Consider the following 17,444-nt stretch of genomic DNA (forward strand, 5'->3'; position numbering starts at 1 on the left):
TTGGAAAAGAAATGGTGGAGGGGGTGAACCCCAAATCTTAATGAGATGGTCGAGGCAGTTCAAAATGCATACAGAAAGGCCATCTTTAAAGATAAAATGGACTTTCCGACAAATAAGATTGATCAAGCTTCCAATAGACCAAGAAAATTATACTCTGTCATTACAAATTTTGCTGAACTAAGATGTGCCTCATCGGCGTTGGAAGCTTCTCAGACGCAGGAAGATGTGTTTTTAAAAGATTGAGTTGATTCGGGAAAAGATTACACAATCATCTCTGAATGAACCTGAGTTGGGGGGCATAGTAGTAGATCTAATGAGGCTGGTGGCTTACCAGCCAGAGAACCTTTTGGGTTTTCCAGGGTCGAGGAAGAGACAGTACGATTTCTTCTCTCGAATCTGAAGCCCACAAACAACACTTTATTTCCTATGCCATCCTGCGTGGCCAAAAGGCTGGCATCAGATATATCACTGTTTCTGACTGATTTTGTAAATAAATCTTTATCTTTGGGTCTTGTACCGACTATACTGAAAGAATCTGTGGTTACCCCTCTTCTAAAGAAACACAAATTAGATCCTCAAGATATGCAGAACTACTGGCCAGTTGGAGGTCAACCCTGGCCAAGTAAGATTCTTGAGAAAGTATGTGGAGAGTGAGGCCCTGATAGACCCTTTTTAGTCAGGATTACGATCTGGTTTTGGTACCGAGATGGTGCTGCTGACCTTATAGGACGACCTCCTAGAGGTGACCTATCAGGGGGACTTATTGCTCTTGATTATGTTGGATCTGTCAGCGGTGTTCGATACGATAGACCATGATATTAAGTTGCAACGCCTTAGTGAGATCAGCAATGTTTCTGTACAAGCTTTGGGATGGTTTGAGTCTTTCTTGACAGATCGGGAACAACAGGTTAGACTTGGGACTTACCTTTCGGATTCACTCCCACAGACCTGTGGCATTCCACAGGGTTCCTCTTCTCTCTCCTCTCTTATGTTTAATCAATATGTGAGACCACTTATGGAAATGCTGAGTAAACACCAATTGAAATTTCATTTGTATCCGTACGATACTCAGGTGTTCATAAGGGTTGGGAGGACAAAGGAAACTTTTGAGATAGTGGAATGTTGCTTGAAGGAAGTTCAAACATGGATGTGTTTGAACCAGCTGTTGTTGAATGCTGGGAAAACCGAGGTAGCACTGTTTGGTCCGAAACACCTGCTTGAAAACTGTAGGCGCCCCCTGTCTCCCTGTTCCTAGGCTCACATCTGGCTCTAACACCCAAGATATAAAATGTGGGTTGCACTTGGGAAGAGGACCGGTGGAGCAAGGCACAGGTGAGTGTGAAGGTTCAATCTGTTTTTGGCAGACTACGCCTGTTAAAACAGATCCTCCCTTTTATACCAGCCAAGGACTATGCAGCAGTTGTAGGGACTCTCACAAATTCACGTTTGGACTACTGCAATGCTCTGCTGACAGGAATCCCGATTACCTAAGTCCGGAGACTGCAAATAGCCCAAAATGCAGCTGTGAGACTTATTTTTGGGGGGTGGCAAAATCGACCCCAATCTCAGACTTGCGGCAGTCACTGCATTGGCTCGCACTGAAGGAACGGATAGATTTTAAAATCCACCGAGTGTTAAGCAGTTGGCTCCTAGTTACTTTGTGGATAAATTCAAGTTGTGTACACCACCCCGCCAGTTACGTTCCTGTGACAAGCTACTGCTGCAGGTTCCATCTTGTAGATATGTATTTAGGGGTGATTGTAGATTTCAGAATATATGGCCCAACGCTTTGGAATAAGCTTCCAATAGAAATTCAAGCACTAAAAATACTGTTTTCTGTTAAACTCAGGAAACTTGGTAAACTGGCTGACTTGCCCGAGCTTCAGTGTTTGTGTAATCTGGCAGGATGCTGTCAGGTGGTTGATGTTAGTCGACCCACGTACGTTTCAGCTGTGCCCAAATACGATTGGTTTCGTCCGCTGCGCGTTATAAATAATTCAATTAAATTCAATGCTGAATGCGCTGTTAATTTAGGAAGGGTGGAAAGCATCACTTCTATTTGATCTTGGAACTGAGATGAAATGGCCACGGGTTGCAGATGGAATACTGTAAGGACAAGGCATCCTGCCTGGAGAAGTTCTACATCTATTCGGATCCAGCATTTTAGAGCGCATTTCCTGGATGGGGTTTCATTTGAAGATTTGGGATTATGCTTCATTGAGAAGTTCATGGGGCTTTAGATGCAGTTAACCATGGAACATGTATCTTCTGATCCTACTCTTCATTAGTTGCTGAATTTCATAACAGATTTCTGCACGCCATTGAAAAATCCTGTTGATGGGCTGTCCAGTCCATTCATCTTTCTTTGAGTTTCATCATCTTCTCTTCCTCTTTGCTGGCCCCCAGTCTCACTCATTCCAGAGTTCTGTCTAATAGTTACTGGCATTGACTGCAAGGACTTCGTGCATCCCTTGTCCATGTGACCTTCTGCAAAGGGTCAGTAATCATTCCCTGGTTAAGAACCTTTGCATCTATGGGTTTGGATGGCTTTTTGGTTGATTACCATGGGCTTGGTCATTATTGGGGGCATTATGTGTGCTGGTGTTACTGGGGGTACTAGAAATCACTAGGTGTTGCTCCCACTGTACTCTGGTGGGAGGTATCCTTCCTAATTCTGGGGCCAATATTAACAGCTAAATTGAAGTAAAGTAGATGTGTTCTAGTGCCATTTGTGATAGGAATTACGTGCCTTCGTGAGACTTAATATGGACTCAGATGAACACAAGGCATGCTGGTCAAAGTGTGTGTAAAGTGGGCACTTTGGGATATCATATCAGGCCGGGAGGATAGCTCTAGGCATCGTGCTCGCCTTGGAAGCAAGATGAGGCAGAGCAACACAGGTTCAATCTCCAGGCCCGCACTTAGAAACCTCTGGATCTTAAGCGTGTTATAAATAACCAATTATAATTGTATGCATTCATCTTCCCCTTTAGAATTGAGGGACCATTGCAAACTCCCCCCACCTTATATTTCCTCCTCTTTAGCCTGCAATGGGGGTCGCAGGGATACTCGGACCATGCATGACTTTAGGGAACATTGGGGGATAACTTCATTTGTAAAACCTGGAGAACCTGTTAACAGTAGGCTAGGAGGTTCTGGTACATGTTGAGTTTAAGATGATCGTCATAGAGGCATTGTATGCACCCTATATATGGCGTAGAGGAGATGGAGATGTAGGAGCAGAGGACACTCCATATTGGCCCTTATCAGAATGCAGTGCTGAATGTTGGGGTTGCTTGGAAGCTATCATGCCTCCAGAGACTCCCCTTCACCTAATTTCTCCTTCACCTCTGGCCAGCGGATAGCGTGTAGTCCTGTAACAGTGCAGAGATGTGGCGGCAACAAATCCGGGGTTCAATGAGCGTCATTGGGGAAATGTTGGGCCTGCCAGCTGCTCCGTGCCATGCTGCCCAGTCTTGGAAGAATGGTGCCCAGAGAGTACCATTTCTGTAGCATCACCTAGGCTTCAGAAAGCAGGGGGGGAGCATGCCAAGCCCCTCCATCCGCTGGTGGCTGCTACTAACAGCTACATCTCATTTGAGCGCGCACATGCCCGCTAGCGCACACGCTCATGCCTCCACCCGACCTCTCTAGGGATCAATTATGATATCTCATGATAACTCGGTTAAATGGTGCCCATCAGAGCAATAAGGGTGACATTTGCAGGGGGGGTGTAGGGACTAATATTTTGAGTTAATGGGATCCCGGGAACACTATAAAATTGGAGACCTTGACAGTAGCACTGGCACCATTCATGAATGGTGCAGGTGCATCCGTCCTCCCCATTTCCATTGAGTCAAATGGGACACGAATGGGAATGGGGAGTAATTTTTTCTGGCTCCCAGCAATGGCGAATTACCGAGACAGCCGGGGCTGTAATGCCCCTGTAAGTACCCATTGCCGGGCGCTGGCAAAAAATTACTCCGGAGGCAGCCGTGCAGTTTTTACCGGCCCAATGACATAATTGGAGTTGTAAACACGCTACTAGTGTAATTTTAAAAAAGTGCTAACCCAGCCTGCCTTCAGCCAGTCGATATATTAGCACCATATGTGTCCTTCACTGAAGTCCTGTAAAAAAAAACAAGCATTGTCAAAGCCAACAGTTTTAGCTTGTTTATAAGTATTAGGCATTTGCCAGGTGCTGCTATCAGATGCCCGCGTACTCACACTATTCAGCTACCGCCAAGAGGCAGTTAATACAACTACAGCAGTGCCTTGCAAGTGCCTTTCCCATGCCTGCACAAAAGGCCAAACTGTTGGCATTGCCAAAGCTTGTTTATTTTCTGTAAGTGTGGAGGAGTAGGTAGTCACTGATATCCAAGACACAGGCTTTGCTGCCCTTTTTTATTCTTTTTGCCAGTAATATATAACCTGGAGCTTCTGCTTTGTGTTAATATGCATCCTTGCTTTTGCATGGTATGGACCAAAAATGTATAACTGATTCTGTGGACAGCCAGCTGTGTGAATAACATCCACGTGTGATGATGCCAATGTCCTTAACACCGGAGGACTTCAATATAACGCAAATGGTGCAGAATAGTAAATTGACCTCAAATTGCTTTGCCAATGGTGGGTTTATCACATATTAACTGTTTGCAGTAATGAAATAATGTTGCTTACCAGTTTCTCTTGTGTTCAAGGTTCCTTTGCAAATGGTACTCCTTTCATCAGTGAAAGATACTATTTCAACATCATCATAGTGAATACTTCAAGTGGAATGTGACCTCAAGGGGGGCCTGAATAAGAGGGCAGGGCCTAATTGCTTGACGTGGCCTGTTGTGGGCAGGGCATGTCGTGAAGGGGGTCTGCCTCCCCAAGCGATGCGTCATGTGCATGTGACCCTGCAAAGATGTCTTTTGTTTCCTTCAGCATAGTCTAAGGCAGTCATGTGTGCATCCATTTGGCATATTACGAGCACATATCTCTTGAGGGGTTGACAAATAAGTCATTGCTTGTAAATAAACATTCTCTCACTAAGTACATGAACCATTCAATCATTGAGTGAATCGCCATCATTCTACAAATACACCTCGTATGAGACAGAGGAGAGGGACAAATAGTACCAATGTAAGGCGCTGGCTGCTTTGACTAAAATCAAAGAGCATTCTGGAAACATAACAATGACCAGGGATATTTGTACTTGACTAATATATATGATATGGTGAATAGAGTATGAAGTCCTTCTGAGTAAGTAAAGCACACTGCATTTGATGCTCATTTGATTTATTTGACAGCACATTCATCATAACAATAACATATCTGCAAACCACTAACCATATTTACTCACTTGGACAACTGTAGCACTTGGTTTGAGTCTCAGGCTGTCTTGCTTACCCTTTCCATAAGTGCATTCCTTTTTTTTTTTTTGAGAGTGCATTCCTTTAAAAGCTTGCAAATCAATTGCTTGGTTCCTGCAATTCTCAACTGGCACAAGTCTCATGAAGTACCTTGTCAGATTTCCTGAAGCCAAACAGGAAACAAGGCCTTGGGTGCTTTTGTTTGGAGGACAGATGGTGCCCTGGCAAAGCACTTTTTTGGAAAGCACCTGGGCACCACCCTGGCTAGTCCCATCCAACATAAAGCCCTTGTTACAGGACTGCAGCAGTGATCTGTTCTTCTTTGCTACACTTCCTCCACCACATGTATCAGTTGATATAAGTACTGTAATCTTTTGAGTGGCCACCTCCACAGTGTCCCTGAGTGCCAGGACAAATTGTGACACAATGAGACCACATTTCTAGGCTGTACAAACTCAATTTAAGGACACGCAAAGGGTGAAAGGTCTACTTACCTCAACTAGAGCACATGCTGTTTTTGTTGCAACTGCAGCCCTACCTGCCACTGATGGAGTCTCTTTGCTTTTTGCGTATGTGTTTTTCCTACAAGTGCCCCGTCCTCTGCTAAAACCGACCGCTTTTTCTTCCTCCTGTAAAGCAACAACTACCTTGTTGCTACTCTCTGCTTTCTGGGTAACTTTCTTTGACATGTAGGGCGATGAATGAAAATGTCAATTTAACAATGTTACATTGAGCACCAGTGAGGCAGGGGCTGGGGGTGGGAAAGGGGTAAACGTGCCACCTGTCAATTAAGCATCACATGGCCTGTCGTTGTGTAGTTGTGCAATACAATTGGTTATCATTATTCATATTTCTTTTAACAATAATACAATGTCTTGCTTTCCCTTTGTCCTTTTAGATTCTCCTTCAGGGTAAAAATCCGGGAATTGCCTGGGAGTATTCTGTGCCAAAATCGGACGGGACAAAAAAGCCCTCCCCAAAGCACAATTACACATGGGCCATCGTCCGCTCCGAGTGCTCGCTGTCCTGCGGTGAAGGTAATGCGGGGCCGGGATTACGCTTGGAATGGGATGCTTTCATGCGGTTCTCTGGGCCCACTGCAGATTCCAGACATATCACGTGCCCGATTCCACGGTTACTAACTGCTTAGAGGCCTCTTCTTAAGTGAAGAGCATTTAGGTGGCCTGGAACCAGTAATATGATCAAGTTCTGTGGGGTTTTTTATTTGCTTAAAATGTGTTGTCATCAGGACAGTTGCAGAATAGTTGTTTAGTGCATGAAGTCTGTTTGTCTACCGGTCCTGGCTCCTCGACGGACCAAATAGTAAAGATCCAGTGACGTTTTCCAGGTGATAAACAAAATAGGCTAAACATGTCCATCACAAATCGCTATATGAAAATGGGCTCCCCCCACAATAAAAAAATTAATAATAATTCGGTCACTTCACTCTTTCGAAAACATGGATTCCGTCAAATCACCTACATCCTCATTTTAGTACACAACACATCAGGACAAAGCACGATTAGAGGGGATATCCGCAAGTTGAGGGGTAAATCCTGATCTACAACATGTCATCAAGCACGGTCGGAGAAGAGATTGTGGGCAAAGTACTGTTGTGGCGCTGCGTGGCGTGCAGTTGTGAAGCCAGCATACAGGTCCTCTATTTTCCCTAGGCGTTACCTAGGGGATACCTTGTTTCCCTACGATGGAAGGGTGGGCTGATGGAATCGCTCCTCTCGCCTCACTACCATGGAAACCCAGCGGGAAAGAAGGCATGTGCATTGTTCCTACACGCATTCATCGTGGAGATTCTGAACACCTTCCATGCCCGAACTTTGCACTCGATGTATGAGTGCAATCACATTCCTAATTGATTCTGGTATCTACTGTTTGAACCGTAGTACTGTGATTGGAGGTTCCAGCGCGCCTTTCATTAGTAGCGACCAATGTATGCAACGCATTACACAGCATGTTATTTTAGTAGAAGAGAGCTCTGCAATGCATGTTGTGAGCCTACAGAGAGAAAAGGGCTGAAGTTAGCACACATTCATGGACTTGTGAGGTGCAGTGTGTCCAAGGCTTCCGTGGTGTTGCCGACAAACGTGGGAAATGGCCTAAAAGAGACCGTCAAAATATGAGATAACGGGATGGTAGCTTACGCCACCATAGAGCAAGGATCTGGCAACTGACCTAAATATATGCAGAGACAAAAAGGTCAAGGGGTGCTCACCACGCAGGGATGGGGGTCCGGCACAAACACTTATTGCAGGCCCAGTCATGAAAGGGAATCCAGGAGAGTGGACATGATAACATGTAATGTTAAAGTTCCTTGCAATAACGACCCTCAGCTCAGTTATGTAATTACATCTTGGAATTCAGTTATGTAATTAACACGTTATTACATCTTGGAATATCAGGTCCTGTAAATCTAACACTCATTCCTTTTGCAAGCAACTGAAAGTCTGGTAGACCTGGGCTGGCTTGCTGTAAATCGTGGTGTAACACCAGACAAACATGTGTTCTAGTTTTGGGAGATGTTCGACAGTAGACATGTGATATTAAAAGGCAGGAGCCACAGGTGCCACATTTGATCACTCTCCTCTTCTCCCCTGCTGATCTCCTGGCTGAATCTGAAGCTGTGCTGGTTACCTGGCTACCCTCTGATCTCGGGCCCAGGCCCCTCCCCGCCAGCTGCACACCTGCACTGCACCGCTGGCTACCCTTCCACTGAGGGACTGTTTCTGTATCCCTACAGCCCCTACTAGCACTTGAGGCCTGATGTCTGCACTTACCCTTGCACTTGTCACTAGCTGGCCGCACTTTTATTTATTGTCTTTATGTATTTTACTGTTATCCTATAGACTGTACAGCCCCTTCCCCTTTCCCCCCGCACTTCTTCCCCTCCCCCCATCCCCTGCACTTGCGCAATTTCAATGTCACCCAGCCTAGTAGGATTGTTGGGTTGTAGGTCAACTGGTTGAATCTAAATGGTCGACAGGACAAATGGTCGACACCAAAAGGTCGACAGGTCAAATGGTCGATTTTATTTTTTTTTCACTTTTTTTTTTTTGGGGGGTCCCCCGATCCCCCTTTTTCTTGCTAAAAACCCCTTTTTTCCCTAAACGAAAACCTAAAAAAATATATATAACTAAAAAAAAAATTCGATCATTTGTCCTGTCGACCAAATTGTGTCGAACATTTGTCTGTCGACCATTTGTCTGTCGACCATTTGACTAGACACCGGATTGTTGTCTGTTTTCCCTCTGTTTCCCCTCCCTTGCCTCGTTGCGCCTTGAAACACTTCTGTATAGGTGCGTTATAAATGCCATATCATATCAAGCAGATCAGTGCGAATCCAAGGCGCTGTTCAAACAAGAGGTCCTATCAGGTTGCCTGGAATGTCAACATTCCAATTGTAGTAAGAGCCTCCCACCAGAGGGTGGCGGTAAAGAGCAGAATGAGACCGGCAGGTCCTGTCATAGAAGCATACACATACACACACCTGGGTGAAAATGGGCAGTGGTTAAAACACTTTTCTGCAGCTCCTCCAGAACCACCATTCCTATATGACATTAAGCCAAGATTCACAAACCACCAAAATACGAATATCCTCAGTCGAATGCCCCATACAATCATGGGTGCAATACAACGTGCAAGACGTTTGAAGTCTAAGGGCCTGATTCATGCGATTTTTGCACAGTTCAAAGTGACTTTTGCACCGCTGAAAAGTGACTTTGCACTGCTGAAAAGTGACTTTGCACAGCCGACACAAACCCTGATTCATGGAACTGTGCAAAGTGTATTTTTGCACTGTAAAGTAAGTGCAAATTAATGTTGTACTGCAACAATGGCCATTTGCACTGAAAGTCACCTTTCAGCAGTGCAAAGTCACTTTGAACCGTGCAGAAATCCCATGAATCGGGCCCTTTTTCTTCAAAGTGTTTTGTTGAAATCTCAGTACATATATTTGAAGGTGGATATAGGTTTGTGTGGTTCATGGGTGGTCATTCTTAGTGTGAATGGAATGGTAAAAACAGGCGACACTTAAAATACTGCTCTTTTTGACTAACCACACTTCTTATGAGAAATGGTCTATTCGCTCATGCGCCATTTCAGGTTACTCCACATAATCAGCACATTATCATTGTGAGGTGGAATGCCACTCAGAAGACCTAAGTTTTTCTATTCCCAAAAGGCAGAGGTAAACATATTTCCCTCTCACTAGCTTCTTAAAAACTGGTCGTCCTGTAAGTGAAGGCCTATGCACTTAGAAAACCAACAGACGGTGGGAACTTGCAATGGGGATTGAGAATGTGATTAGCCCTGATTGCTAATGTTCACCCGCATGGAGATGCACAATGCAAAGAAGGGTCATAACTGACCCTTCTATTTTGTCACGGGAGTGTGGTAGTATTAGCTTTGATGATCACCTTTGCGGTTACATTGAAATGGATTCGTTTCAGGTTTTACTATGCAGGATGTGGGCTGGTTCGGAAATACTGCATGTGCTAGGTCACATAAATTGCATGTGAGAATGTCTTTCCCACCCTGGCAGCGGTAGCATCACAACCCAAGTGACCTCCTCCTGTAGTAAGCAAGCATCAAAGATGGCTTCAGGCAATAACCAGGGCTATGGTCCTGGAAACCAAACCTATGGGCAGGGCCTCTGTGAAAACGCTCCTGCACCATCATCTCTGTATATAATGCGAAATTCTGCAATTTAATATATGTCTTCTGCTCTCTCCTTTACTGTTTCCACCTCCTTCCCCACCACCATCTGGTTTAATGCATTAGCTAATATATATGTTACTCCTACTCTAGCTCTATTTAAATCCAACCTCCTAGCTCTCCTCCTTAGCATTCTATGGCACCACATCTCCCTGTTCTCCTCTCCCCCTACCGCTCTATGAAAACCGCATCACACTTATCCCCCACCCCTTCATACTAAAACGTAGCCCTTACTCCACTATCCCGTTCCTATATCATGCTCTACTGTCCACGTCCCTGGTTCATGTTTCTACCTCCCCTGCATCTTCTGGTGTACTATCTGCATCCTCTCACCCATTGTCAAGGACACTGGTCCCTCGCTCTGCAAATCAATGTTAACGAGTTCTTTAAGCATTGTTGTGCCAGAATGCATTGTTTTCCCTGTAATTTTCATTAAATAAATAAATAAAATGGATCAATTTGATTGTCCACTTATATTGCACGTACAAAACGAGCACTGTTTCAGTTTTGTGCAGAACCTCCCCTCCGTGCAATGGTCCTCATTTCCACAACATTGTGGAAAAGTGAAGAGCAAAACATAGGCCAAAGAGCCTTTACACTTCACTTTTCCACCAATTTGGTGGACAAGTGTACGTGCCTTTCAAAATGAATGATCATGGGAGGCCTTTACAATGCATTCCTATAGAATCTGCCTGCTTTGACCAGGTGGTAATTTCAGACAGATTCAATTGGAATCCGTTGCATTACGGCCAGCATGAAAATTAAATTATTCTGGCGGAAATGCAGTTGCATTTTTAAGTCTGAGAGTGAAAGGGGGGCAGACACAGCATGCCTGCTCTACCTTCCAACTACATTTTACCAAGTCACCGAAACGAGATGGATTGAAGAAAATGGCTGTAAACAATTTTTCTGACATGTTTCCCTTCTGCTTCAAGTGGGACATGACCGCCATGTACCACCATTTTTCTGATCCACCTAAGAATGAAAAACGCACCCTTCAGTATGTAAAACACTCAGTAATGGAACTGTTCAAGCCATCAATATGCCCTCTGTAGAGCGCTTCTTAGTTCAGCATGTTTCAGTTTTAATGAATGAATACGAATAATTATAAACTTCTATATAACTCTGGCATTAGGATTCACCAAGAAGTTATAACACTCAATTCTACACTCAGGGCACAGTTCAAACAACATCCATCTTTTCAAAGCTTTTCTCTCACTCGGGCCTGATTGACAAGTGCCTGCTTGAGGCTGAAGCCCACGTAAACCATATTCCGACTTCTCTGGAATTCCTCTACATGCACCCCTGTATAAAGTGGTAGTCAGACATGAAGTCGAACGGCTTCTTCCCCTGCTTGCTCTGAGCATGGAGCACCATGGTTTGATCATTGATGCCAGGCTCACATTCAAAAGAAGTTACGCACTTCCTGGAACCCGCTCATTCTTTTGCTCAATATCAAGCTTACCTCCCCAACTGCTGACAAGAGAACTTTGTTCCAAGCCCTTGTTCTCTCCCACCGAGACAGAGACAATGTGTAGTATCTTCTCTTGGTGCGCGAGATGGAATCCCTGTTCCTCAGAGTTCCATCACACGCACCAAGGTTATGACGTATTGCTATGACAGTTGACCAACCATCATTCATGCTGTGCCTTCGGGACAATAGCGGAATTTGGGGTCTTATAAACCTTTGTACTAAAATAAATATACTTGGTGAACATTACCTTACATCAAGTGGCAACGAGGATGGGATCATTACAGATGTCTCATCATCCTCACTTGCCACACTAAAAACCATCCAGCCTGCTGCAGGCTTTGTCATCTACAGTACAAAACAATGTGATCACATCACGCCCATCCTTGAGGAGCTCCACTGGCTGATGGTACAGACCAACATCACCTTCAAGATGGCCGCACCACTCAAGAGAATAACTAACACACCCTCTGCTAAATGGCAGATGGAGTTACCATCTTGGGAGGTCAGAGCTGCATTAAAAGCCTAATTATCATGTTGTGACTAACCTTGTTCCATAGTTTAGATGGGTGTTGCGAAGTGGCTTTTCTTCAGTTCCAGGATAGAAAGTTTAAGTTACAGGTTACAAGACTCTGGTACATAAGGACACATCCACCGGCCACCCTATCTCTAAGCCAGCCTCTCATCAACTGTCATTCAGAGAACACCCAGCAGAGAACATTCACACAACATTCCACATCCAGGCTCTCATAACACCACATATACTAAGCAGAGTAGATAGGGAAAAGGTAAGTCAGGACACATCTCCCTCCTTATACACAGTAAGACTAACACACCCAAAAGAGATCTACACACAAATAGAGCAGCATGAGCAACGTATATCCCTCAACATCTTCCATTCAAACTCCACCATAACTGTAAATAAACCCTAAAAAACCTCGACTTCTATACTTGCCAGGCATACTGACAAGTAACCACTCTGAGTCAGCATCCTCTTCGCACGGCAGAAAACACACCACAGTTTAATGCACATGAAACTGCTGCACATCTACTTTTGAAGTACAAAACAATGGCCTATCACTGCACTTCGCCACACACCACCAGACTAAAAAATAGATGAACGAAGGAAGAAAGAAAGAAACACGTTTTCTCTTGCTGCACACTTATGCTATGGAACAAGACTCCCCTGCCAGCCAGAAGGTCCTCCTCTTAACTGCACTCAAGGAAAGAAATGAAGACTACTCTTCAAAGAACATCCCAGCCGCCACTGTTCCTGTTCCCAGGATTTTCCCAGGATATTCCCATTCCTGGCTTCTCTCTGGCCCCTATCCCTCCCACTTGTAAACTGCCCCACGGTGTGCAGCACTCCATTGCTTACCACCGAGATTTGTGAATAGTAAATTCCTACATACATGCACCTAGTACACCACTGAAAAGAATAAATGAACAAATAATCGACACTCTATAATATTCCATGAAATATTATTTGATATATATATATGTGCATGTGTGTGTATTTTACAGGGCCTGCGGTAGCGGCCCTGTAGTTATGGTTAAGTTGCTCAACTCATGGAAAGAGCACTTTTTGGGTGGCTCACCAAAAATTGCAAAAAAGGTGTATGGCCCCCTCGGAATGAATTTGCACAGTTTGGTTCAGCTCGTTTCAGGGGAGGGCTACTTATAGGGGGGGTCCCAAAATGTGTAATAATACTCATAGACGCAATGGAAAAAGATTTTTCCTCGGGCCTACAGCCCAAACCCCTGGATGGACTTTCAGCAAATGTGTGCTAGGAGCTACGGCTTGGTCCCAAAAGCATGGTGTAAATCCGTTCCAGTCGTTTTTTTTAAAAAACACCCAAAAGGTAGATAAAAAAATGTGTGATATCTGGGTTCGGTCCATGGACTCACTTCCCTATTCGGAGTCCGCAGACATGTCTGGACCAATCATTGGCGGCATGATGTCCGCAGACATCGTACGTGCCCGTTGATTGGATGGTGAAAAAAATTTGCGGCATCAGATTTTTTTAAACAGTCGCCATGTTGGAACCAAGGGCAGCCGCCGGTGTCCGCAGATAGCGCAGTGGGGAAAAAGTCTGGAAAACACATTTGGGGTTATTTGGTGGCTGAAAATGGGACGTGAAAGGGTGGGGGAGTGGAGTAAACTTGACATGGAGCTATTTTTCTAGGTGAAAAAATAGTTTGCAGATGCCGCAGAGTCCACAGTCGGTTTTAGTGTCCGCAGACATCATTTGGATAGCAGGGGTTCTGGGTGAGTTGCACATAATAATTATATGTTTTCATTATATTGTGGTAGTTGTCAACATTGGCCAGATTCTTGGGGGCATGGACATAGGCCATGGCCCCAAGAATCTGGCCAATGGCCACACAAACTATAATAATATGTGTACAGTAATTATAGGTACTGTAAGGGGAGTATACAGTGTAATATGGTGGAATGATGTAATTGAAGTGTATATGGTATTTATGATAGTAGGACAATTGAGGATAGTGCTCCTTGATGTCTACTCCGCCTTTCACACAGTCAACCAGTTTATCCTCATTAAACGGTTACATGATACCTTTAGGATTATGGACCGTGTACTGGTCTGGCTGACCTGTTTTCCTAACTAACTGCCCTACCCAGCTGCAACTGGGCAGTTACTACTGCACCACCTCACTGTCTACCTGCAGAGTACCCTAGGGTTATAGCCTATTATTGTATCTCTTCAATATCTATTTCGTCCCTCTTGCTCACCTGATGTCCTACCCTATGGCCACTCTCTTTGGGCCCTCTACTCTCACCATCATGTGAGGCCAGAAACCCTGGGGTCATCTTTAAGCCCTCTCTCTCATTTACTTCTTACATTTTGGAGCTTGTAAATAAAGCCCACTTTCTGCTTCACCTATTTACAGGCATTCTGTTCCTCACCTCCTTCAGAAGCTCAATGTTTGTAGAGCCCAGGTCCTATGTAGGCTGGACTACTGCGACAGCCTCTTCATTAACTTCCCACTTTGTAGTCTACGCCCCCTTCAGCTAATCTAGACTAGGGCTGCAAGTCTTATCGTTGGCCATAAGCCCAGGGATCATATCACTGCAGCCCTAAAATGTGTACACTGGCTCGTGGTGGTTGCAAGGATGATGTTCAAGATCCTCTGTATCATGTACAGAACTTTAGGGCCCTGGGACTACAATATCTCCAATTTTGTCTCCCTAAATAGCGCCCTGTTAGAGTGCTCTGCTTTTCTAACTCCAATTCTCAACTTATCAAACGCTTTTTGAAACAGAGATTGGTATGCATGACTCTCTCTTTGGCAAGTGCCTCTCTTTGGAACAGCCTTCCTGTTCCTTTTATACTTGAGCTGGACTGCCTTAATTCCCGGACCTTTTTGAAAACTCTGCTTTTTTCTTCCTTTTTTACTTAATCCCTTCCCTGCTAACTCATACTACTGCCACTGAGACTGGTGGCCTGGTCCCTCATGAATCTCACTGGTTCCAAGCTTTACATGTAGTTGATACCAGTATACCCCCTCTTTAGCACTGCACTTGCGGGTCTACAGCCTGGCGGTTGTGTACCCCACCCTTGGGACTCATTTGCCCCAGCAGTTAGCCAGTGGCCTCCCACCTTGGAATCTCTTGGTTCCTTCCTTCTGGGTTCCTATCAGCACTTAGCAATCCCTACTACCTTATTCATTCATGCACGTATCTTACTATAAAATGCATATGTCCATTTATAGCAGCAGTATGTACAATTATTCCGGTTAAGCAAAGGAAATGCAGATGCAAAAAATATGTAGAACATTCTTAAGTGGCAATTGGTGTGGGGAAGTTTAAAATGTTGATATGGTTATATGTAGAGATTTTATTAACTGATTGGTGGATAGATGTGTGACTGTTTGAAAGCAGGCAATGAGGGAGTGTTACAAACATAAAAGTAAAAAGGGTAGAAGAGCTGTCTTTTATGGTGGTGTGCACATGCAATATGGGTTTTTAATGATGCATGGCCTGTGGAAGGGACTGCGGAGATGGGATAGTCATGAAGGTCCATGGATTATGGTCATTATTGTATGCTAGAGAAAAGTATTTGGGACAGAAAACAGTTTCTGTGCTTTTTTCCTTTTTCTCTAGTATACAATTGGCCAGAATTGACATTAGCATACTTAATAATGTACAGTAGATGGAGTCTATAAGCTTATTTTCTTTTACTTCAATTGTTTAACTGTGAAAGGTGGTTCCTAAAGGAACCTTCTTTTGTGGTGTTTTTTGATTTTTAATTCTTTTTTTGTAGGGGTGTGGGGGTTTTGCAGGAGAGGCCAGGAAGTAAGGCGGGGTGGAAAATGAGGGAAGGGGCACCACCCAAAGATATGGAGGGGCAGGTAGACAGGGAAAGATGATGGGCATGTGATAAATCTAAGGTATGGGGAAGTGTTTCTCATGCTCCTTGATTACAGCCTCAAAAACACTTCAAAACTGCCCCCCTGCAGTGATGTGTTGCAGTATATACAGAGTACTTTTTTTCTTATAAAGATATATACCAGCCTCTTTTATGGCTTGCAAAGTAGTAGGTGGGATTTTGTACCCCACGGGAGTAGCCTGTGTTGTGTCAGTATTGGTTGTGGAAGATGAGGTAGAGGAAGATAGCCTTCTACTTCCTGAGAAAGGAGCAGCCTTTCTTGCAGCATCCTGGTGGGTGGATTTGGTCTGGTGGCCCATGGAGGTGGTCCCATCGGAGTACTTCCCAGGTTGTCCACGACTGAGTGTATTTCACCTTGGTAGAATTAGCCTTTCGGTACACTCTCAACAGTGGTAAAGAACTACCACAATCATGATTCTTTCTGGGTGCTGAAGGTAGGCATTTCCTCTATCTCATCTTCCTGGTCCTCTTGATTGTTTTTTGCATCATTGCTTTTTTTCCGTTGTCTAAGCCCTCCAGCTGGTGGTGGTGGTGTTGGTGGTGGTGGCTGCTGGGGAGGAGGAATGCCCATGGTTGATGCCATTTTTGAAGTTAAATAGCAGTTGTGCTAATATTCTTCCAAGCATGTGTTCTCTCCTGGATTACAGATAGAAAATCAATAAGAATAGTTCTAGGAACTGTGCTATTATTTTCAGCTTAAAACTTCCCAGATCAGCTTAAAATGCAGTTTTGCACTGTTGGCGAAGCAAGGGACCATTCACAAAGCATGGACTCGGTCTCGAACATGTCATCACGCTGCGAATGTGCTTGGTCACATGACAGTGTCCAGATAGTCTGCGATGACGTCAAACGTTCGTAAACGCCAGCGAAGTAAAAAGGGTCTAAAAAGTTGTAGAAAGTTGATAGAAGTGTTTCGAATGTTACTAGGAGGTGGCGAATGGCACAGTTTTCCCTTGAAACATTGACATTTGTGATGTCATCTTTGATGTCCTGGGTGTTAGTCTTAGCAGTGCATGGTGGTGGCGCGATTTATGGTTGCTTAGCTTACCATAACTGGCGAATTTCTAGGGTTGTTCGGTTTTACTTGTAGCCATAACGTCGCTTTAACAAAGTTTTTTCACTGAATTTCATAGGTTTTTTTATTAGTGCAACTTAACCATAAGGTCCCTTTAACAAAGTTTTTTCACTGTATACATACGTAAATATGTGTACAGTAACATAAATAGAGACTCTTTAAGACTCCCCACAGAAAAAAGCACTTTGTGACCCATAACTTTCACATGGTTCAGCAAATCTTCATAAAACCTTTCAAAAAAGAATCCAGATCTGACACTACTTATTTTGGAAACATTGTATTTGGCTCTGTAAACAGTCAGAATTAATAAGGGATCCCAACACTTGCACTTCACTTGCAATTTCCCATAGATCAAACTGTGCTCTTATCTACAGCCTGACCCTCTGCACAGATGTGCATCA

At 44.2% G+C, this 17,444-nt stretch overlaps 1 protein-coding gene across 1 annotated transcript in view; it reads left to right on the forward strand.

Moving 5' to 3' along the window:
* The window catches only part of ADAMTS16 (ADAM metallopeptidase with thrombospondin type 1 motif 16), a 631,464-nt gene that overhangs the window by 391,867 nt on the left and 222,153 nt on the right, over window positions 1–17,444 (forward strand). Inside the window, exon 17 of the mRNA XM_069613712.1 lies at window positions 6,256–6,394. Coding sequence (XP_069469813.1) covers window positions 6,256–6,394 — 139 coding nt within the window. The remainder of the gene's footprint in view (window positions 1–6,255; window positions 6,395–17,444) is intronic.

This window comes from Ambystoma mexicanum, chromosome 5p, assembly GCF_040938575.1.
Source record: "Ambystoma mexicanum isolate Mex_15411 chromosome 5p, UKY_AmexF1_1, whole genome shotgun sequence".
Lineage (NCBI taxonomy): Eukaryota > Metazoa > Chordata > Amphibia > Caudata > Ambystomatidae > Ambystoma > Ambystoma mexicanum.